Source organism: Talpa occidentalis, unplaced genomic scaffold (genome assembly GCF_014898055.3).
Source record: "Talpa occidentalis isolate TD23 unplaced genomic scaffold, MPIMG_talOcc4v2.1 talOcc4.4, whole genome shotgun sequence".
NCBI classification, from domain to species: Eukaryota; Metazoa; Chordata; class Mammalia; order Eulipotyphla; family Talpidae; genus Talpa; species Talpa occidentalis.
This window is the reverse complement of record NW_023604295.1, coordinates 68,517,690-68,541,353: the sequence shown is the minus strand read 5'-3', so window position 1 is coordinate 68,541,353 and position 23,664 is coordinate 68,517,690. Positions and strand designations below refer to the sequence as shown.

Sequence of the window (23,664 nt, the reverse complement as noted above, 5' to 3'; positions counted from 1 at the left end):
TAATTATATTGGTCTTTAATTTCTGGAATCACTCTTTTCTTTTTTAAAGGTAGGCATTCCAATAGCCCTATCCCAGTTTCCAGGTATTCTGAGTTATTGAAAACGGAGAGTAAATGCACTCATAATCCAATGCTCAACAACTCTCTACTATACAACATAAGCTGCTCAATTTGGACTACATAGGCAGACAGTCCTTGACATTGCCCCATCCCTTGGTTTCAATTCTCTGATTGTCCATTCTCATCTATAAGGAAAACAAAAGAATTGTTTTTATTATGCTTCCTTTTCTATTATTTTTTAAAAATATTTATTTATTTATACAAGAACCAGGATACAGGCCAGATGTGCGGGAGGGGGAAAGGATTTACCAGAGACAGAGTGGGGAACAGCACAGGCAGACTGATGAAATACACTGCTGAGGGGAGCAGTGGGTGAGGCAGGAGAGGCTGCCACACTATGTGGGATTCTCGTCGGCCGGCTGGGGTGGAACCCGCACTGCAGAGGTTGCAGACAGCTTCACAGTGTGTTGTTCAACCACCTGCGCCACCAGGGAGGCCCCTTTTCTATTATTTTTAAATGGAATTCTTTTTATCCATACAATAAGGTATTTTTTTTCCTTAGATGAAGACATTTTCTGATATTTTAACGACAATAATAGTGGAAACTTATAAAGTTCTTTTCAGTGCTAGGCACTGTTAATTATTTCATATAGGTAAGTCTATTGAACTCTTACAGTAACTCTATAAAGTAAATACTATTCTGTTCTCATTTTATGTTTGACAAGTCTCAGTGCAGAGAAGCTCTTACTGGTCCTGAACACAGCTTGAAAGTGACAGTCATATTCTAATTTAGAAGGTCTAAGTCCAGAGCCCACATTCTAGCTATAAAATCTAAGAATGAACTATCCATGTTTCCATTTAGTCAATGACAGAGTTTTAATTGGATATACTTTTACACTACTCCAAAATAATACGTCCTCCCAATCTTCATATTTACCTACCCTTCCTATTCATTACCAGTATTTTAGTTAGAAGCCAATGTTTTAGTTTGTTTTCCTTTTAAAAATAAATATATTGATGTGACAGTGATTGACACAGTATCTGTGAAATTTTTGACCAAAAATTCACTTAGCTCTCTTTGCTTTTATTATGCTATTGTTGTTGCTGGTTAAAGTCAATATCCAGATTTCATTCATTTATCAAAATTTGGGCATTCTATATTACAACCAAACATGTATCTAGTATTTTAATTTCCAACCCCTTTAGATGTTGTTTTCTGTCATCAAGAATAAGTTTCTGGCTGCTATGATATTGAGTTTGCCTTTTTCAAAGAGTTTGAGCACAATTGTCATTTAGTAAAATAAGCATGGCTCCATTATTTCTTAATGTCTTCCTTAACAAGTATAAGATTAGACTGCATCTCACAAACTCCCACTGGGCAACACTTAAGAAGTGAGTAATATCTCTGTCTGCCTAAGTCAAGTAATCCCAATTGTAAGTAATTTACAAGGAGGCATCAGGGACTATTACAAAAGACATATTGCAATATGTCACTGGAAATCAGCATCTTCCCACATGTTTGATCAACAGCCAGATGGAAGCTTTTATCACATTTATTTAAACTGAAATACACATGGTAATTACACTGGACCTTTGATTCAAGGCCTTATTAGTGTCTCAGGAGAAGTCAGGAAATGAGTGTGGCAATAGCAGACTGATGTAGTCATGGCCCTCTGGATAGAATTTACATCTATCACTGCCTAGACTAGAGTATTACTACAAATCATGTTGAATCTCACAGAAGTAAGAAAAAGGAAAAGCTTTGTTAACCTATTTAAAAGGTTAACATCATTCTAAAATATTGCTTAATCTTTTGTTCAGTCAAATGAGCGGTGAGTAAGTAAAGTGAAATGGAATTAGCATGGATTGACATGGAAAATATCTCACAAAATAAAATTAAACGAAACACCAACAAAGACATGTCCCTTCCTTACTACCTCCAAACAGAGGACCCTGGATTTTTGCTATACTTAAATTTTGTGGATGTGAGTGTATATCAGGTTTTCTTTGGATTATTGCAAGGAAAAAGAACATTTCACAATGTCCACATCTCAGAATTTATGAGTTAGGAAAAATACAGCAATATTTTATTTAACATTGGATTAGTAAATGCTAACTGCATTACATCAATATTTTTATATAGCACAAAGACATGATAAGCAAAGCTGAACCTTATTTTATATATAAGAAATGAAATAATATGCCTATTTGAGGTATATGCCTATAGAGGTTATTTCTGAAGGACAAGAGTATGAGAGATAAGAATTAACACTTTAACTTAATGCTACATATTTCATTAAGATTTAGAGATTTTTCAGCAATCCTGTCCATTTGTGTCTATGCAGGCATCTCTTTCTTAAACCTACAAATTCCAGAGGCAGCTCTCCTGCCTGCCTGTGACTGTGCAAGCGTTTCTCTTCAACCTTCTCCCTTTGCAAAGCCGCAGAGGCAGCTCTCCTCCCAAGGCTGCTGTCTGTGACTACACAGGCCTGTCTTTTAACAAACCTGTCCTTTTCAGGCAGCTCTTTCTGCCTGCTTGTGTCTGTGCAAATGTCCTTTATTTTCCTTTTTTATAATAAACCTGACCATTTGGATACACACACACACACACACACATATATGTATATATATGCCTATATATATAAAATTAGAAATATTTATTATGACTATGTAATTTTATTTTCAATGTCATGAAAAGGAATCAAAAAATGAAATACATAGTCTTCTGAAAGAATCACAAAAATATGGCATCTTCTGATATATTATTGATATTTTTCAAGGGAAAATATAATTAAAACTGAAATACACAAAGCAGAATATTACTAAAAAGGAAAAATAATAGACTTTTATTAATATTGATGACATAACTAGTGAGAAATGTTAATTAAATCATGCACACATTCTGAAATGACTTTAAAAATTTTATTGCTTGGTCAAAACTCTATGGCTATTACTGTTGTCCTAATAAATTGGTATAGGATTTTTCATTCTAATTAAAATGCTAATTAAGAGATAAAATCATTATATCCGTAATTTATCTGTGTCCACATTAGCCAATGTGGTATGCACAGCTATTTTCTTATCTTATATTTCAGTTGAGAGTATCTTTAAGTTGATGACCTTTTTATTGCAATTAAAATCACTGATATCATCTCAAATTAGATCTTAAATAGTAGCAATTGCATAAGCAAGAAATAACACAAATGTACTGTCTACTCTGTTCTGGACAACATTCTGAAAAATTTCCATGTCAAATCTCACTTCACCTTCACAGCAGTTCTACAAGATAGATGATCAGTAAACAATGTTTTACAGAGGAGTAAACCAAAACTTAGTGAGATTAAAATACATTGTTCAGGTGACTTAATTCATAGTTGATTGAGTATAGTTTGAGCCTCTCAAGACTATCAGAGAAGACTTAACATGTCAAATTTTCATGGTAAATTTTTCTTTTCCTAAAAGAAAGAAAGTTCTTCTATTCTTTGATGGAGGATTTTGAAGTTTCATTTTGTTTTGTTTATTCATACAACAGCAGAAGAAAAACTTACTAATTATATATCTATATATTTTAAAGATTTATTTTATTTATTTATACAAGAACCGGGGTACAGGCCAGATGCACAGGAGGGTGCGAGGATTCATCAGAGACAGAGCGGGGAACAGAACAGGCAGACTGACAAAACACACTGCTGAGGGGAGCAGCGGGTGAGACAGGAGAGGTCTGCCTCGCCATGTGGGATTCTTGCTGGCCGGCCGGAATCGAACCTGTGCTGCAGAGGCTGCAGACAGCTTCATAGCACTGTGCTCAACCACCTGCTCCACTAGGGAGGCCTGATTATATATATACATCTAAAATTCCTCATATATAAAGTTAAAAAATACAATTATGAGTCAATGAACAAAATAGAGAAGCAGGTGTTAATATTTTTTTTGTACTGAGCTATTGGCTGTAAAATATGACCTTGAAAAAATTATTTAATTCTTTGTTATTTTCTCAGTGTGTTATCTTGCAAGAGGATTTGAACTCTTGGTGACTGACGGACACTGAAAAGAGGGCAGAAAAATGACTTTATGGGAAGATGGGAGAAAGGTGGAAAAGGAAACTAAACAACATTCCATTTATTATAGAAATAGAAATTAATGATTGTATTAAATTTGAGAGATTGATTATGACTACATTTGCTTTCTAATCACAATTAAAATATAATTTATTTAGGTTTTATATCATGAAGGACAACTTCCTCTAAATTATATGTGCATTGCTGAAGTAAAGGAAAAAATTGACAGTCTGTCATTGAAATTTTAGGACATTCTTATGTATTAGACGCCATGATATAATAGAATACATATACATATATATGTGCATATATATTTTTTTCTCTCTTTCCACTTCCTACCATAAAATTCCCAACCCCATTATAATTTCCTAAGTGATAAGAGCATTAGGAACATCACTGAGGTTGCTCTGGGGGGTTATCAATGGCTCTTAGAGAGGATGACTGATAACTAGTTATAAAGAATAAGCCATGAATAGAAACTTGGAATTTTCAGCCAACCCACATTCCTCCAGAGAGGGGAAAGGGACTGGAAATAGAGTCAATATTTGATTATGCCAACATGAGAAAGCCTCCATCAAATCCCAGAGAGGGAGTCAGCCAACTTCTGGGTTGTTGAGCACATCCATACCGGGAGATGATACACCCCAGCTTCCTGAGAATGAAAGGTCCAGTGCTTGGGGTCCTCCCAGACCTTCACTTAACTGTTCATCTCCACCCTTTAACCTCTGTTAAACCTCTCTCCACCCTTTAACTGTTAAATGTAAGTTTCTCTGAGTTCTATGAGCTACTCTAGCAAATTAAACTCAAAGTGGGAGGAAGCCAGTTGTGGGAACCTCTGATTTGTAGGCAATCAGGCAAAAGTTGTGGATAACCTGGGGACACACTCCTGGTAAATGACATCTGAAGTGGGTGGATCATTTTTGTAGAACTGAGTCTTCAGCCTGTGTAATAGTGTCAGAATTGAGTTAAATTGTAAAGCACTCAGCTGGTATCATGGACACTTGATTGGTGTGGAGAAAAACCTCCACACAATTTGTTGACTCTGTCAGGAATAAAGTGTGAAGGTAAAGGAGACACACAAATAGAAAAGAAAACAGAGTAGGGAATAATAGCTGGGCTTGCTCCTACACAGGATGTCACTTAACTGAGTTTTTCTAATATAGGTAACACTTCAAATGGTTTTAGAAATCTACATTTATGATCATAAGACACAGTTTAGAATATAGGGTACAAGTTTTTTGACTTTGCCACTTCCATTTTTCTTCAGTTTGGTTTAAATGATGTTGTGAATGTATTTCAGAAGTATCAGTTAAGTCTTTTCATTTGTATGCTTGGACTACAAAATGCTGTGTAATTATTGTTAAAATGAATAATTATATTTTATGCATAATAGGAATTTAAGCCCAGTGCTTTTTAACAATGCTGTATGACAAAATTTTACATATAATCATACTTCATATTAACTTGTAATGGCAGAATTATTTTGTAGGCATATCTACCACTCATTAATATTTAAGTCAATATCCTCTGAAGAATTTGTTACAGGCTTAGTTAGTTGCAGTTTGCATACTTATTTAATAAATTAAAAAGAAAACCAGTCTATTAATTCATAAGATATGCAAATTTCAAATATGCTTACATTGAAAGCATCATCGTTTAAGCAGGGTATGTTCATGCAAACATTCACTATTTTGGGAACAGTCAGATTTATTTTATGCTCATAAACATGCACACAATTACTTCCATCATTACATTCACTATCTAGATCAATAAGCTAATACTCTATAAATTCTAAATGTGTAGATATAGTATTCTGACAAGTATTACATATATGAAGTATATACAATGGAGCCAGATCTCTGAGTTAACTCTGCTGGAATTTTACAATATTATTTTTCTTAGAATTCATGTTAGAAGACATCTCTAAATTTGATAAGCTTTCTTCCAAAGTCCTTCTTCTAGTTGAGTAAATTCACCTACTTACTGGCTCCATGATTAATAAATATGATACTGAATTGTTTTCTAAATATACTATTTTAGATATGTTCTCATCAATTAAATTAACAGATTAATTTTTTTCTTTAAAATAAAAATTTAAATTCTAAAGATATTTTTCTATATTACCTTTTCTGTCAAGTAGATTTATTTGTGAATTTGCCAAATCTAGTCACCATTTACAGCTTTGACTATATTGGAAATTAGGTTCTGGATTATGGGAAGAGGAAGAAACTCAGTGAGGCTTGGTCTTTCACTCATCTCTTCCAATCTCTTCATGGAATGTTTTAAGTAGAGAAAGCTTAGGAAGGGAATCCCTTCTGAAAAGGACTTTGGAAGAAAGCTTATCAAATTTAGAGATTTCTTCTAGCATGAATTCTGAGGAAAACATTATTGTAAAATTCCAGCAGAGTTAACTCAGAGATCTGGCTCCATGTAAACATAATCCACATGAACATTGCTGTTCAGTCCTCCATTTACTTTCTAGTACTCATGAATCATGATATAACCTCTTGATAATTCCTCTGCCTCTGAAAATACTTATATATACCAGTCCAAATCAGCTTCCATTAGGTTCTGTTTTCAGTTTGAAGCGTGGAAACTAAGTTATAATTATAAAAACATTTATTAAATATTTACTATAAAATCTACTAAATTTGGGGCTTCCCTGGTGGTGCAGGTAGTTGAGCACTGCGCTGTGAAGCTGTCTGCAGCATCTGCAATGCCGGTTCGATCCCCGCTGGCCTTGGAGCAACCCTCCAAACAGACTTCTCCTACCTTGCCCTCTGCTCCCCTGAGCAGTGTATTTCATCAGTCTGCCAGTTCTATTCCCTGCTTTGTCTCTGGTGAATCCTCTCACACTCCGGCGCATCTAGCCTGTACCCTGGCTCTTGTATAAATAAAATAAAACTTTAAAAAAAAATCTACTAAATTTGGCATAAAAATAGCAACTATGCTTTAAGATTGGTATATGTTTAAAATAAGTTAATACTTAATAAATGTAAAGAGTGATATGGTTAATGCTTTCAATAAACATTAATCATTACTGTTATTATCTTTGATGGGTCAAGCATTATACTAAGTATCACCTCATCTGAGCCACGCAAAATTTCTGTGTGGCATATAGTATTATCTTGCATTATATCTTTGAAAATTGAGACAGGGAGAGGTCGTGTAACATATTGGTCTCACAGTGAATAAATGACCAGTAAAGGGAAGATAGTAGGATTTTCTTTTTATTTCAATGTAATATAACACATGAAAAATAGGTCTCAATAAGTTTACGATTTTATTATTTAAAACATCCACTTGTACATGATGGTCTCTCCTGTATGGTGTGTAAATAGGACGAGTACATTATATTCTTATGAATATATTCACTATTTTAACTGGAAACTGGTTCAATGACCATTCAGTGGTTTCAAAAAATACATGCGAGCAGAGTTAATATGATGATTATAATTATCACCAGAACAATCAATTGAAAATAATACTCTAATACAATTTATGTGACTAAACTGACTAGTCTTATAATAAATATGTAAGAGATCACATGGGTATTTATTTTAGAAGGAATCACGTGTTTATAGCATATTGGACCATTAAGAAAATGAACATGTTCTAACAAAAGATCTTTCACCATAATTTTGAATTTATTCTTTCATCACAGTCATAGCTGCATGCAGTCAGCTATCAAAAATAATAATTAGCACAGCCTAAACCTTTGAATATTGATGAGTGTTAGAAATATTCTTACTGTCAAACACTGTATTTTCGAAATATTAAAAAATTCCTATTTTTTTCTTCTAAGAGCATGCTAACTTTAATTATTTCAGGTCATGTTCTTTTTTTAAAATTTACTTTAAGAACAAATGTATTTAAATCTACATTTTATTCTTCCGCACAAATCCATGCCTGTAATTTACTTAACCTCTATTCCATGACAAAATACTTTAATTCATCTTTTTACATTTTTTAGAACATATTGCCAAGGAAGACTTATGGCAATATCTTATATTAGCCATTTGTCTTCCTTCTAAATGGTTGTTCCCATTTATTCATTTTATGTGTGTAGGCGAAAATCAGCGATGTGCAGAGAGTGAGGTATTGTTGACATTGAAGTAAGAACAGTTAAAAGTTAGAAAGACATGAGGCAATAGTATAAGAAAAGAATAACATTTTACAGATCACATAAATGTAAAATAATGGAGTGCTATAGAATGAATTTGAGAATACTTTTCTTAAAAACCCTACAAAACAAAAATTGCATGCTTATTTACAATATCTGATCTTATAAATTGCATGTCATGCACATAATATTTATTGAGCACCTATTAGATGTGACTTGTATGTGTGGATTCTTTATGTTGATTTTAGCATTAACTCTGAAGAGTAAAAAATAGGCATATAACCCTATTTATAGATAGACAAAACTGAAACTTAAAGTTCAAAATGAAAGTAGTACCTGCATCTCAGTGTTCTGAGAGTGATATTATTTCAGCTCTTCTCTGATCTTAAAGTGAGAATGCTATTTAATGCAGAAAGTTACACCATGATGTCATATGCCTAACTGATAATTTAGTTGACTTTTCTAAGCACCAAATAACCCCATGGTAACCCAAAAAACTTACTTTGTTCTCCTGATCATATAGAAAACTTTCAAAACCATTTCTTTTCTTCCACTCTCCTGCTATTATCACACAGGTAATATTCTCCTATCAAGCTCTCTCCCCTTCTGGGTGTCAGTGCTAAAGATGGTGAAGCATTTTGTGAAGGGCCCTCAGTCCTAATAGCTACACTACTCTTCTGGTTGAGAGTCCTCTTAGGATTGTTCAAATTCCTCAGAGCTGAAAAATTTCCTCATTTGAAGTAGTCAAGGAAATACTATCCCAATTTCACGAGAGAAAGGAAGATCAGTGAAATGAAGAAAACTATGCCAGAATCTACTTTATTTAAGAATAAGAAAACACCATGATAGGAGATATTTTCCACTAAAATTTTTGTTCTCAAGGACAAATAGAGTTTCTCACTCAAGTATATATTTTGTTTGGTCCAGCACATAATAATTTATAATTACTAATTAGTAAACTTGATATTATATAATTAGGAAAATTTTAAGTCTTGAAAAATGATGAGCCGATCTTGAGAGTAGAAAATTCTCAGTAAAGAAAATCTGTAGTCCAATGCATAAAATTAGTATCAAATATGATTACACTTTACTTTTGCACCTTTGACAATTATATACTTCTCTTGCAGAAGCGTTTTATAAATTGATTATATCTCTAAGATGAATAAACTTAAAATACTAAATTCAATACAAAACTGAAAAAAAAAGTGATTGTATAATTATAATGAAAATCTTTCAGAATAGGAAGACTATCTACTATAACACATGGAAACATGGTGACATTTGTTTATTTCACTGGCTATGAAAACAAATGTATGAAACAATGAATACATTATAAGTGGAAAGGTTAAGTGTTGTTCTCTTTGGAATGTCTTTTTAATCAATTACTACAAATGTATTGTGTGATGTGGCTTTAAATTAAAACTCATAGATTTAGAGTGCCTATACATCTGTTGATAGTTAAAATTAGGTGGAAATCACTATACACACACAATGGACAATCTGTTTTCATGGTTTTATCCTTTAGAGAATATTCTTAAGCATTTTTTGTCAGAAACAGTAATTTTACCTATAATTAAAAGATATTAAATGATCTTTGAGTGACTGTAATGATGTTTTCTATCCAGGGACTTTCCTGATGTCATATATTACCAAAGGACAATATATAATTTTCTCTCCATAAATTTTGTATGGCTATTTCTAAATCCAGTGCCTTAGAGTGGTTGGCCACACTACCATATATGTATAGCTATTTCTAATATTTTTCCATAATGAACCTTTTTCTGAAGCATTAGTCTATTTAATAAGGGAAAGTAGGATCTTAAATACATAGCAAAAGAATTCAAACTTAATGTTAGAGTCAAATTATGCAAAGCATTAAGTTACAAATCTAGTGAGTCATTTTTACTGAGTACTAATTTTTAAAAATATTTATATAATAACAGTATTTCTATATTTAAACAAGTAATTCAATATCATGAAGGAGCAGTTATCCATTGCTTAGAACAGCAAATTGATGTCTAAATAAGTTCTGTCTGAAATTCAGTATAAGAATTTAATATCACCCCATCACTTAGTTTACTTGGTCCTAAGAACTGTTAAAAGTGCGGTTGTATCTTTGTTACAGGTCTAGACAAAACCTTTATCTTTAAGGAAAGGCATATCTTTGGGAAAAGATAAAACTAAAGCAAGAGAATTGACTCAAGAGAAAAAACTTCTGAATGAAATGATTCAGGATGAACTGACAAGAAGAACAGATCACTGTTATTTGAACTTTGCATACCCAGAGGGAAAGAATGTTAAAGGGGAAAAAAGCACTAACAGAAGGTCACTTAGCATATATGGACATTGAGCTTTTCTTCATGGTAGAGGAAAAGAGAATTAAATTTGTGAAAAGATGAAACATTAGAAAGTACTTCACAAACTTTTGTTCTCAAAATAGGAATCATTTGATCATTCCTGAAAGCTGACTTTCATAATTATTTTTAAAGTCTTCCAAAAGAATATTCCAATAATTTGCTTAGGCAAGTTGTGCATTGGCTTATTGATCATTTTGTTAATAATAACCATGATTTTTCTGAGTCAACACTTTGGATGCATTGAACAGAGTAAACTGTTTATAACATAGACCCTGACACAACTAAATACTCAATTAATTTTTCTCTCATTTAATCTTCACCCATTAGATTCCCACCAGATTCATTTTACCCAATCTCATATTATGTAAATCTTCCTCTATTAATAGACCCCTCCATCATTCAAAGATTCAGACACTTAGAACTTAGTTCACCATTTTGCATAGAAAGTCCTAAATAAGTACTATAGAAAGCTGAAAAAGGAAGCAGCTTGTGCTTGTCCCCTTCCCCTGTCCCCACCCTCCCTATAACTAACAGAAGTGCCTGTATTGTGTGAATCTTCCAAGCCTTTATGTGTGGTAATATATTTAGTCTTTGACAACCTTGGGAAATAAGTCATATTTACGTTCTAAGGATGAGGAGGTTAAGAGACTTGTCCATAGTCAAACAGATAGCAGTAAATGGTTTAAAGTATAGTATAAACAATTTATAAATCCAGAATTTTGAGAGCAATTGTTTCCCTTGAAAAATGTTTACTTACTTTTATGCTTCATTTCATGGATTTCCTTATATCTACATATGTAATGCACCATAGTTCCATCCCCAAACTGATTTCATCTGATACTCCTGATGTTAATCATTTTATCTAAACCACTGTGAAACACTGAGGTGTGAGTGTACACAGTGCAGGGATTTGTATCCACAACAGCACCTAATACAATGTATAGCTCAGTTACAGCTAACTCACTAAAAGGAATTGATCTGTGCAGTCTTGTGTATTCTATTTGTCTACAAATAGTTGACTGGGGATAAGTATGGATTTCCCATACTTCCCCAAATCTACCATTGTCTTAAATTTTCACATAATTCAAGTGAAATAATACCTGAAAAAGACCAAACTATATTGGTCAGTTGGGGCTGCCATAACTAAATACCATAGTCCTGGTCCCTTAAACAACATAAATTTATTTCTCTGGTTTCTAGAAGCTAGAGGACTAAGATCAGAGTGCCACCATGTATGAGTTCTGGTGAAAGATCTTTTCCTAACTTGCAAACAGCGGTCTTCATTTTCAAGCTGTGTCCTCTTAAGGCAGAGAGAGAGAGAGAGAGAGAAGGAGGTCACACACACACACACACACAAACACATGCAGAGAGAGAGAGAGACTGAGAGAGAGAGAGACAGAGAGAGAGAGAGAACACGAACACTCGTGGGCATCCTTGCTGTTAAGGACAGGAATTTTATCATGAGGGCCTTGCCATTATGACTGCTTTTAAATCTAATTAGATACCAGCTCCAAATGTTATCACCTTGGGGATTAGGGCTTCAACATATGAATGAAATGGGGAGGTATACAATTTAATTTGCAGCAGTTTAAAGCAAAATTCCACTTTCCAAAATCTTAAATATGCTATATATGCATATCCTTGCAAAGAGATAGGAAATCAATGATAAATGTTAAATATCATTTCATTATAATGCAGAATCACTGGGAAAGTAAGTTTGAAGATTCATTTATTTCTAAAGGTCATATTCCTATCTCTAACTTATTTTTCTTAGTTTGATTTCAGAATTTTTGAACCATTTTGTTGTTAATTGAAATTTCTCCAAGACTTTTCATCACTTCTGAAAACCCCCATAAACTCCAAAATTGAGCACAAAATATCAGTATAAGTGACTATAAAGTGGCTTTTATAATGCATTCCAATTTTACTCTGGTCCAAATTTACTCTGTTCCACTCTTGATTCATTTAACTCTTTTAAATCGAATTTTATTGATTTACCATTCATTTACAAAACTATATAATTTTAGGAGTATTGCTTCACAATCAATGTTTCACAACTCCAATGGTTGTTATTGGGAAACTGGTGACTTTTGCATAAGAGGCTCTTGCTTATCTTCATTTAATTTCTTTTCTCTCCTGTGTCTCCTTAGTCTTTAATATTTCAATATTAACATTGAATTCTATCCCTAAATTTGTCAAAGATCTCTCTCAACTTGATTTTAACCTCAGATTTAATTAACAATTTTCTAGTCTACTTAATTCACTAGTCAAATTTATTTTTCTGAATTGAAATTAAACAGTCGATAATGAAGTTATAATTTGAATTGTGACATTTAAACAGCTTTGAGGAGTTTGTAGTCTGAACTGTGAAATTTCAACTATTTAGTAAGAAAATAGTTAACTTTCTTATCAATTTTACAAATTTGTGAACTAGCATGCTTATTAGTAAATGTCCTTGTAGTTTTATCACTTTTAAAAAATTATAATTATTGCACCAAAGTTTTCATTTAAATCATCTTTATTTTACTATATAATGATGGCCATTTTCATTTAATAAAAATTACTTTGGACCTACACTTTAAAATATTTACATAAAATGATTTTAATTGCAATCTTACCATTTTGTTCAAACTAAAAATCATATCTGATAAGTTAAAAAAATTATTGTAAAATAATTCAACACTTCAATTAAAAACTGTCAACAGTTATTATTTCTGCTGCTTTATCCTAAAAAGTGAGATATTTTCTTTGGAGATGTGTTGTTTATTTAAGTTTGTACTTTTAGTTTTAAGGGAAAAAATATAATAGACTAGACACTTGATGACAGAAATATCGAGCAGTGGTTTTTGGAGTGAAATATATAATTAAGGATTTCTCCATATTAAGTTTTTGAATAAAACTATACTAACTTATTTTCCACTCTTCTCAATATCAAATATTGCTAACCCTAAATATTACAATTTAACATAATTTTCTTTGGAGTTCTTCATTAAGAGTCCAATAACTCAAACTCAATGATGCTCAGAAAGTTTCATCTACAGTTTTCTTTGTGTCTCATGCATTGTCAAATAAAAGACCACTAATGTATTGTCAGAGCTCTTGTTAGCAGACTAACCCCAGAAAACTATGAGCTAATGTTTGAGAATGAAAATGGCCTTTAAAGATACATGGTGTATTTATCTGAATAATAATACAGACTCAGCGCTAGGTACAGATATTTCTGAAATCTGTACTTCATCTTTTTATTGCTGTAACAATAGGTGGGGGATAAGAGAAAGGATATATGAAAGATTCCCACTGGGATATAGCCATTTAAATTATGTATTATATTTGCATTGTGCCGATGATACTTATCTAATTCTCAATCTCAATAATTTATTTGCTCAGAATAGAAATTAAGGACAGATTTTTATTTTTCACAGTTTGGGGGTTGGGTAATAGAAAGCATAGCTAAGAATGATGGATTTTTAAAAATACATTTACCAGTAGACAAAATTATAGCATCCTTTATATTCATATAAATGATTTTATGTGAATTAATTTTACATAAGTAAAAATTTCTGGGACTATATGTTGACTTGTGTTGATGAGATGAAGGGCTTCCTATATAGAATTTAAGAGTATATGTAGAATATTCATGAATAATGTGAAATAAATATGCGTGTTTTGAATTATTTTCTCTGAAAATCATTAATATATCAATAAATATACCTGAAAGTAAGTTAAAATATATGCAGTGATGAATATAAGAGAAAATTGACTTAAAACAGACCTAACAGAGCTAATTATTCTAATGTAGAAAAGAAAGGGGAGAATGAATGACTTAAATATTATGTGAGATTTTACTGTGAAAGTAATGATTATAGTTTAAAAATATGAAACAAATCAGTGGACTCTCTTCTCAGTGAGACCTCTTACCAATAATGATCATATATACTCCAACAATCTGTAATCCATTCACTATGTACACAACTCAAATGACCCATATTTCAATTACAAAGATAATTTCTGTAGGTAGATTGATGTGTAACATATGGCTGAGCAGTAATAAGCAAAGGGATTAAAACAGACAGCCTTTCTTCAAAATAAAACAACAAGAATGAAACTGGTTTGGGGGAAGAACAAAACTAAGAAAAAAATGCAAGGACATGTAAACATAATAACGATATTCAATTGTATCCAGTGAAAAAGTGTAATTAATGAGAAATAATGTGTGTTCACCAATGAAAAATAATATCCCAGGTGTTTAAATGTAATTATACTTAAATGAAGAAAATACTACACTCCTACCACTTTTATTGTCAATAATATAAACTGCTAAAAACATGTAACAAAATACAGAGTGGGATTAAATAGAGAATGTCATAATTACAAAATGCTTTCTGAAGAAAATCTGTGATAGAATATTAAATCAACTAAGCAGAAGATGAACTTGGGAAATACAAACAAAACAAAATGTAAATTAGTAAAATTATTATAAAAATAGTAAACAAGGAATGGCATGTATGTGACAAATTAGTTTCTATCAGTGTATAATTGGATTTCCCATGGGGAAAAATAGAAAGAAAAACAGTTATTAAAAGTGGAAAAGAAAGAATTCATAAGCAAAAAATAAATGAAGTTTCTAATTTTAATACAAAATTAGATTTTCAAATGAAGCAAAATCTTAACTAGAAACATATTAGGAAAATATATCTAAGGAAAATATCAAAATATAATGGATAAGATATGTGCTCCATATCATAAAGGGATGAATACTTTTACTATCAAATTTTAGATAAATAGCAACTATGAAAATAAATCTAGATATTGAGATGAGACAAACCACTATCAAGGGAGCCCTGTGACTAGTCATTCAGATTTTTATTGCAGTTCTGAGATCATAATCAGGATGATATTGTCATTATTGCTCACAAAACACTTTGCAGTAGAAAAAGAAAATAGGATGTGGCATCAAATAGAAAAAGAAAAGCCTTAGGAGAACATAGGAAACTCTAATTAAATTAGTAAGTTTGATGGTCAGCAAATAAGAATGACACCTATAATCTTGACAAATATTAGACATAATGCTTTAGAATATTAAAAAACTAAATTAATGGAAATTGAAAAAAGAAGCATAAATGTAATGAAAATGTAATAATATTTAAATATATATTAAAGTCAAAATTATAATGTTCTGAAAATGACCTAAGGCTTCTACTCAATTAAAATATTTTTTAAACTTTGTAAATAATGTAAAAAATGCACATAGAAATCCCTCACATAGAATAGGCTAGAATATGCAAAAACATTCCATAGTTTATGGTAAGTGGCAATAGTTATTGAGGAAAGAAATATGGGGAATAACTGGCTTTCAATAAGAATAAAGTTACATTTTATACTTTAGCCTCAAATTCTATTTTTTTTATTTTATTTTGTCTTTTTTTAAAAAAAGATTTATTTATTTTATGCATATAAGAACTGGGATACAGTCCAGAGGTGTGGGGGGTGTGAGAGGATTCACCAGAGACAGAGTGAGGAGCTGAACAGGCAGACTGACCGAAGTACATTGCTGAGGGGAGCAGCGGGCAAATCAGGAGAGGTCTGCTGCGCCATGTGGATAGCTCCCTGGCCGGGATTGAACTTGTGCTATAGTGAGTGCAGATAGCTTTATAGGTTGTGTCTTAACACCCTGCACCACCAGGAAGGCCTTTTAACCTCAAATTCTAGCAGTGTGATATCCATAGAAAGGGGAGGTTCCAGGTTCCTTGCCCCACCTAAGGAAGGGTGGAGCTGAGCAGTGAGGAGAAGCTAGAAATGACTAGAAGACTTGGAGGAGGCATGTGGAGCAGAGAGACATATGAAGAAGCAACTGCACTTGCCTCGCTTGGACTTGTACCAGCAACTTGGGGGACATGGAAAGAGAGAGAGATATGGTTGATAGACCCATGAGGAGGCAAGCAATGGCAGCCTTTGTCATGATTTTGCTCTTTTCCTCTCAGGCTTGCCTGGCCCTTTCTCCTTCTTTCTTATGGGTCCCCAGTAGAAGGTGACTTAGATTTGTGGCAAGCTTTCCGTCTTGCCAGGTTTTTGAGATTTTGGCTGGGCATTTACCCACAAGGGGGTGGGGAACATTGGGTGTTTTATTGGAAACTATTATCCTTTCTTTTCTCCATTGCACACTAATTCTATTAAAGTTCTCTTTATTGAAGGTCTTATGCACTAAGAGTTTGTATGTCTATGCAGCAAATGACGGAACCCATTTAAAGCAGGCATTTGGAGGTCCTGTGGTGCCCCTCATTTTGCCTAACAATATCATAGAATGAAATATATTTTACATGGATTAAAGTATAGTAGATGACAACATAAATCTCTCTGTGTCTAATCCAGTCATACCAAAGCATTTTAAATCCTGACCAGCAAGTTTGACATCATAACAAAGAAGTTTGATAAAATTAATTACATATCTTTACCTTTTTATGAAGAGAGCTTGTAAAATAGAAAATTTGGGGCCCTCCCTAGTGGGAAAAGGCTTATCTTTTGCTCCTTTTTTTGTTTGTTTTGAAATCTATCATTGATGTCAGAAATTAAGGGAAAATTGAAAAAAATATTGGAGAAATCTAAATTAACAATAACTGCTGTTACTAGGTTAACTTTTAATGTTTTTTTGTTTTGTTTTGTTTTGTTTTGTTTTTTTCAAAATGAGCCTTATATTTACTTATTTTTCTCAAGGAGTTTGATGCATGTGGTCTGAGTTGAGCTGGGTAAATTTCTTCCAAGTAGAGATTGCTTCCCTAACCTTATTTATTCCTAGTTCTTTCATTTTAAACTTGTATATTTCCTGGATAGGTGTATGTAACCCTGGAGTGTTACATGTGGGAGATTATTATTGTTTGGGCCTTCATTTGATTGTCTAAAACATAAATTGCATATTTACATTCAACTGCAAGTGAAGCTGGAAAATATTTCACCTCTGTGTATTGAAAGAAAAAGTAGTAAGTTTGCTGTCAGCTCAAATTCTCTGTTCCATTCTGATCACCAAGAGACAACCAATGGTTCCATCAAATCAGTGTATCCAACTCAAAGACCAAGATTCTGAGATATAGACAATCCTCTTCATCACACTGGGGCCTAGGGACAAATGAACCAAAAAACAAATTATTAATGCTCCTCTCCACTCATACACAGTACACAATGATAGAACTGTGCCAGGAGAAGAAGCACTTCTGGAGGGAAAAACTCTTACTTGGAAATAAAGAAAAAATGGGAAATACTGCTTAGTCACTGGTCCATAGCAATTGTGAAAACATGGCAGATTGATTTTCAAATGATCTCTGCATTAGCAAGAGTTGTACTTCCCTGAAGAAACTGGATTCTCTTTGTTCTTTTTTGTTTTTCCTAACTCCACTCTGGGAAATTTAACCTTGTTTGTCACACTGTGTGGCCTAAGTTGTTGTTTGGGAACATATCTTCCATAGGGCCATAGCTGTTACAGTTTACTTCTTGAGTTCATCAACTTTGGTGGCCCAGAGTTTGTTTGAGGTTTCAAAGAGACTGTTTTGTTTTTTTTTTTTTTTTTTCAATCTATAGATATGCTTCTCTGACAGAATGGTTCCATTAAAGCCATAGTGGACATCTAAACTACTTGTCATATTTACGTGTCTATAACCATACCCAAGGTCTTTTGAAAGCTTAATTGCTAAGATTAATTTATGTCTTTACTTTCTATCTCCTAAATTACTTTTAAACAATTGAAAGCTACCACAAAGTTATCTACAATTATGGGCTTTGAAAAGTAGACAGTATATTCAGTCTCTTCTTTGCTATGGGATTGGGCAATAATGGATTTTGTAGTTCAAAGTTTTACTCGATTTTATCCGTATTGTGAAAATTCTACAAATAATTGATTTTCTCACCTTTTGAGTACCCAAAAAGTCTTGATTTTCTTTTGATCCTTTTGTTTCTGCTTCAAAACTGGGCATACTCTACTGGGATCATCTCTCTCCTTTAATATTTTCCTAAGGCAGAATGTAAAAATATATTATTAATCTGTATCTTTCCCATCACTTCTTCCAAAGCTACAAATTCAATAAGCACTAACTCCTCAATGTCAAGTATTAATTATTCCATCAAAAATAGTTGATACAGTTTGGAACATCTCTCTTCCCCTAAATGCCTTCTACCCTTTGATCAGCCACAGCGTACTTCTCAAGAGTCCTCAATATGTTTTTCTGGAAGCATTTTTTTTCTTTCTAGACTGTACAAAGGGGATTTCCTTATGTTTAAGTTTCCAGGCCTCTTCTCCCCTCTATCCAGACATATTTTCTTGAGGAGTTCATCAATTTCCTCTCCTCTAAGCATTTACATAATGAAAACTTACACAAATATATAGCCATTACCATGATATAGTTTCATTTCAAAAATAGTTATTGTCATCACGTTAAAATAGCACACATAACTGATATAATAGCATATATGCGTGTCTAGTCTCACAGTCAAATCTCTCTCTAAAAATTTGAACTCAATGACAACTGTGATTGATTTGTCAAGTGTTACATCCCCAGATATCACATATATTATAGCACACACTATATATTTGTTGGCTAAAAGATTAGTGTAATACATATTCAAGAAAGTTTATTTTAATAGAAATCTGCTCATTTTCACAATAACTCATTCTAATCATTTATGTATTCTGTGCTTAAATAACATAGTAACTTGAACAATGTTTTCTTCTGTTTTCTAGATCCCAATGCTCTGGCTGGCCAGACTGGTCCTGATCATGCTCTTATAGGAGGAATAGTGGCTGTAGTTGTATTTGTCACTCTGTGTTCTATTTTTCTGCTTGGTCGTTATCTGGCAAGACATAAAGGTAGGGAATATTTAATATAGTATTCCAAACTTTGACAAAAGAATTCTAAAGACTAACATCTTCATATAATATTGAGTGTGTGTGTGTGTGTGTGTGTGTGTGTGTGAGAGAGAGAGAGAGAGAGAGAGAGAGGAGAGAGAGAGAGAGAATGTATTTAGTCAATGGCCAAAAGTCATGAGGTCTGAGTCACTGGATCAGAACAAATACAGAAGCAAGTTTGTAATCTATTTCTACGACTTTAATATTTAAAATTTAATATTTAAAATTCAACTGTAACTTTAACAACTTGGTCATTGTTTTTGTTTGCAAGTTTATGAAAATGTGTGGCCCATTAGGGAGGAATATATGTGATTCCTTGCAATGGGTTGTGTAGCAAGCTATTGATATAATCAATTTTAAATGTAGTTACCAAAATGAATGATGGTGCATTTGATGTGTTCATTATCAACATCATAACAAAGGACCCTGATTGCTACAGCTGCATGATCATGTGGTCTAGATCCATCATTAAAGAAATGAAAGTACTCATTAGCCACACCACTTTGGCTATTGCCTCTAGTTAATCTGGTCACAGCTTCATCTACAGTATATACCTGAAAACGGAAAAAACAGTACAACTTTAGAAGCGTAGATTGTGTGGTTTATTATGCCTCAGAAAATGTCCCAATGTATAGGAAATATGGCATAACTGCCTTCCTAAATGAATGTAGCTTTAATGCTGGTTATTTTACCAGTCTCCTAGAACTAACAAGTTTTTCTTCTAATATTCACAGGAACATATTTAACAAATGAAGCTAAAGGAGCTGAAGATGCACCAGATGCTGACACAGCCATTATCAATGCTGAAGGCAGCCAAGTCAATGCTGAGGAGAAAAAAGAGTATTTCATTTAAAATGTGGGCCAAGATTCTAAGTTTTACTTACCAGGCTGGCTGCTGGAGAAAACTGGCTATCATCTTTCAGAATTCATTTCTACCATCTTCTGCTACCTTTATTAACTTCCATACTGTACTGCTATCAGTAGCCAGTGTATACCAACAATCAGCTGTCAAAAGCATCATTCTTTAATTACTGTACCATCCATAATGCAGGACATTTCTTACTGCCTAAATTCCACATCATTGCTCTTTTAACATACAGTGCTTGAATATACAGCCTTAACAATGTTAATCATCTCCTTGGACCATGATATTGAATTGTTTTTATACATTGAAAGAAATGTATGAAGTTTTTTTTTCCCCCCTCATTCTTTTTCCCCTTCAAATCATATACCTTCTCAGCTTACCATTGGACAGTTTCACAAGGAACAGGAAAAGGTGATGACCGAATGTGCTTAAGTTTAATCAGAGATTAGAGGTTTACAAATAATGTTTTCTACATGTCTTCCTTCAAAGACATGATTTGGAAACATACCCTAGAAAACATACACTGAAAACACTAGTGTAGATTCTGGAATGTTTGAGATTATATTGGTAATGCTGCATCAATTTGCTATATGAAATTATAGTATTTGATACAGGAGCCTTGTGTATGGATTCTAATGATGACAGACATCTTATATAATTATAGAGATCCTACCTTTAGGTTATTTTAGCTTCACTTACCAATACATTGATCCAAACATTTTACTACTTTGGGAATAACAAAGATTTCATCCATTTCTCTAATTTGATTCTATAATTTATTTGTTCCACAAGGATTCACATGCCTAAACAGAACTGAAATATCCATAGGGCACAATTTTGAGACATTTTAGTATTTGTATATAGTGCATATAATAAATCCACTTAAACATTATTTGATACATATTTAACTTTTTTGGCTGTAGGTAATTCAGTCATAAATAAGCATTTTCTAATGTCCATTATATCCCTTTAGATATTATTACTTAAACCAATATTATAAGTAGATAACATGTGTTAGTATTTTTGTCTGTATGTCCTAGCACTGTTCAACAACAAATTTTTCTAGTTCTTGTTAATTTTTATTTGTTATACAACGGAAGCACAATGTTATAAGGAAAGGTAATTTTAAGCTAACAACCAGTGCACAGCCTCAGGTTTTAAATTACAACCACAGTTGAATAATAACCTAAAAATAAACTCTTAGTTTGCTAAAAATTTACAAATTTTAATTTGACCGTTCCAGAACTGCTTACCTATGTTGGTTTGCCAAAAAAGATGTGTTTAAAATATGTTTTCTGTATAAATGAACTAATTCTTTATATTAAATTCCTGTCTATGCATTTTGTGAGGTACAAACTTATAAAACAGTGAGTAATAGAGAATTTCTGCCATGCTTTTAACTCCAAGGTGAAAGTCTCTTTCTCTGGATTATTTCTGAAATTTTTGGTGTATTTAACCATTAAGAAATACTGTATTCTTAAATATGACACAGAGTCAACCTAAAGTCATATTATTTCTTCTAGTAAAATATAATATTGCTAGATTAGTTCTCATTAAATTTATTATATGCTAAAGATTCAAAATCCAGTTAGATAAAAATTATTTTCCCATTCACAAACATTGCACCTTTAAGAAGAAAACAAATGTGACAATATGGTAGCTATACTTGAGATGTCTGAAAGCATGATGGCCTATGGTTTTAAAAATAATATCTTGGAATTTATTTTTGGGGAATGAGAATGGTTGAGTATGACATCATGTATTAATATCAAATGAAAGACAAGGGTGCTGTATCTTATTTATCAGAAAGTATAAATCTTTTAAAGACAACATTAGAATTTTTAAATTGTTTTTTCTTATTGTTGAAGCATTTATCTTGTTGATTTCTTACAAAAGAAAAAGGACGATGTCAGTCAAGCAGCACTTTTTCAGAATATACAGAACATAAATAATATGATGTGGTTGAGTGTTAACATAATAAATCATATACAGTATGACATTTTAAGGAAATAAGTCTGCATTGATGTGATTGCATGCTTGTTTTTACAGTTCACCCCATACCATCTGTGGAAAAATGCAATAATATGTTAATATAGTATGGTAGTTTGAGAGAATCAGGTAGGTGCTACTAGACACATTGAAACTAGAATAGGTTTATAAACTGTTCATATCTTTCAATGCATAATCTTTAGAAAGACTCCACAAAGCAAAATTCATCCTGTTAGTACAAAATGGAAAGGTTCTTATTACAGAAGTAAGTTGTATAAACTGCATCATCAATTACTATTTAAAGCCTAATTTCAGGATGCACTTACAAAATTGCTACTCTTCATCGATGCTGTATTTACATCCCTCTTCATTTCATCTATATTCTACTTGGCTCCAACTGCTAAATTGTTGCTTAAATAACTCAATCGTTATTTAGAGCACTATAAAATTAGAAATCCAAAATTTGTTTTATTTCAAGATTTTGACTTTTAACCCATTACAGTAATATATAAACCCATTAGAAATCTCTAAGAGAAACTAACTGGTATGATTTGTGGGCTTTAATCAAAAGTTCTGCCAGTTCATTTAAAAATACTGATCTGATTAGTTATCAGTTTCTGTTACTAAAAAAAAAAAAACTGCAATGAATTATATTTTCCTAGCGTTAAAAATTATTTTCACTAAACAAGGAAGTAAATTTAAATTGTTCCCCTTTGTATAAAAGCCACAAAAAATGAGTTAATATTTCTAAATAGAACCATGTCACTAGTAGTGTCTGAATCGTGCACACTAGTATGCACATAAAGCCAATTCAGTCTCTGCTTAGTGAGCACAGTAGCTATGGGACTCAATGTGAGGAATGTGCGCAAACACACACACACACACACACACACGCACACACCCCTAGTAGAATATGGAACATTATTTTTTATCAAAAGTAGTTTTTCCCTTCCAGTGTCCTGTTTAGTGTGTTAATCGGTTGTCCTCCATCAAAAAAGTGAAAACAACATTCTTTTATTCTTTTTGTCCGTTTTTGAGTTTCCTAGACAGAATGATTGTCAAAATTAGGAAGTAAAAGGAAAGTTTGTGAGTGCAAGAATGAAGATAGAGAGTATGAATAGAGTACTGGTGGGGTGTGTGTGTGTGTGAGTGTGCGTGTGCGTGTGCGTGTGCGTGTGTGTGTAGGACAGTGGGGAGAGAGAGAAAGAGAAGGGGAGAGAGAGAGAGAAAGGGGGAGAGAGAGAGAGAGAGAGAGAGAGAGAGAGAGACTTCAACTTGTTTTCTTTTACCAGAGAATCCAAGAAGCAGTTGTTTAAGGAACCT

At 32.8% G+C, this 23,664-nt stretch overlaps 1 protein-coding gene across 4 annotated transcripts in view; it reads left to right on the top strand.

The window, feature by feature from the left end:
• The window catches only part of CADM2 (cell adhesion molecule 2), a 249,974-nt gene extending 227,616 nt beyond the window's left edge, over positions 1 to 22,358 (top strand). For all 4 annotated transcript variants that reach the window (XM_054700700.1, XM_054700699.1, XM_037525697.2 and 1 more), the window contains 2 exons: positions 19,323 to 19,448; positions 20,222 to 22,358. In XM_054700700.1, the coding sequence (XP_054556675.1) occupies positions 19,323 to 19,448; positions 20,222 to 20,340 (245 nt within the window). In that variant the 3' untranslated portion in view covers positions 20,341 to 22,358. The remainder of the gene's footprint in view (positions 1 to 19,322; positions 19,449 to 20,221) is intronic.
• Positions 22,359 to 23,664: the final 1,306 nt, after the last annotated feature.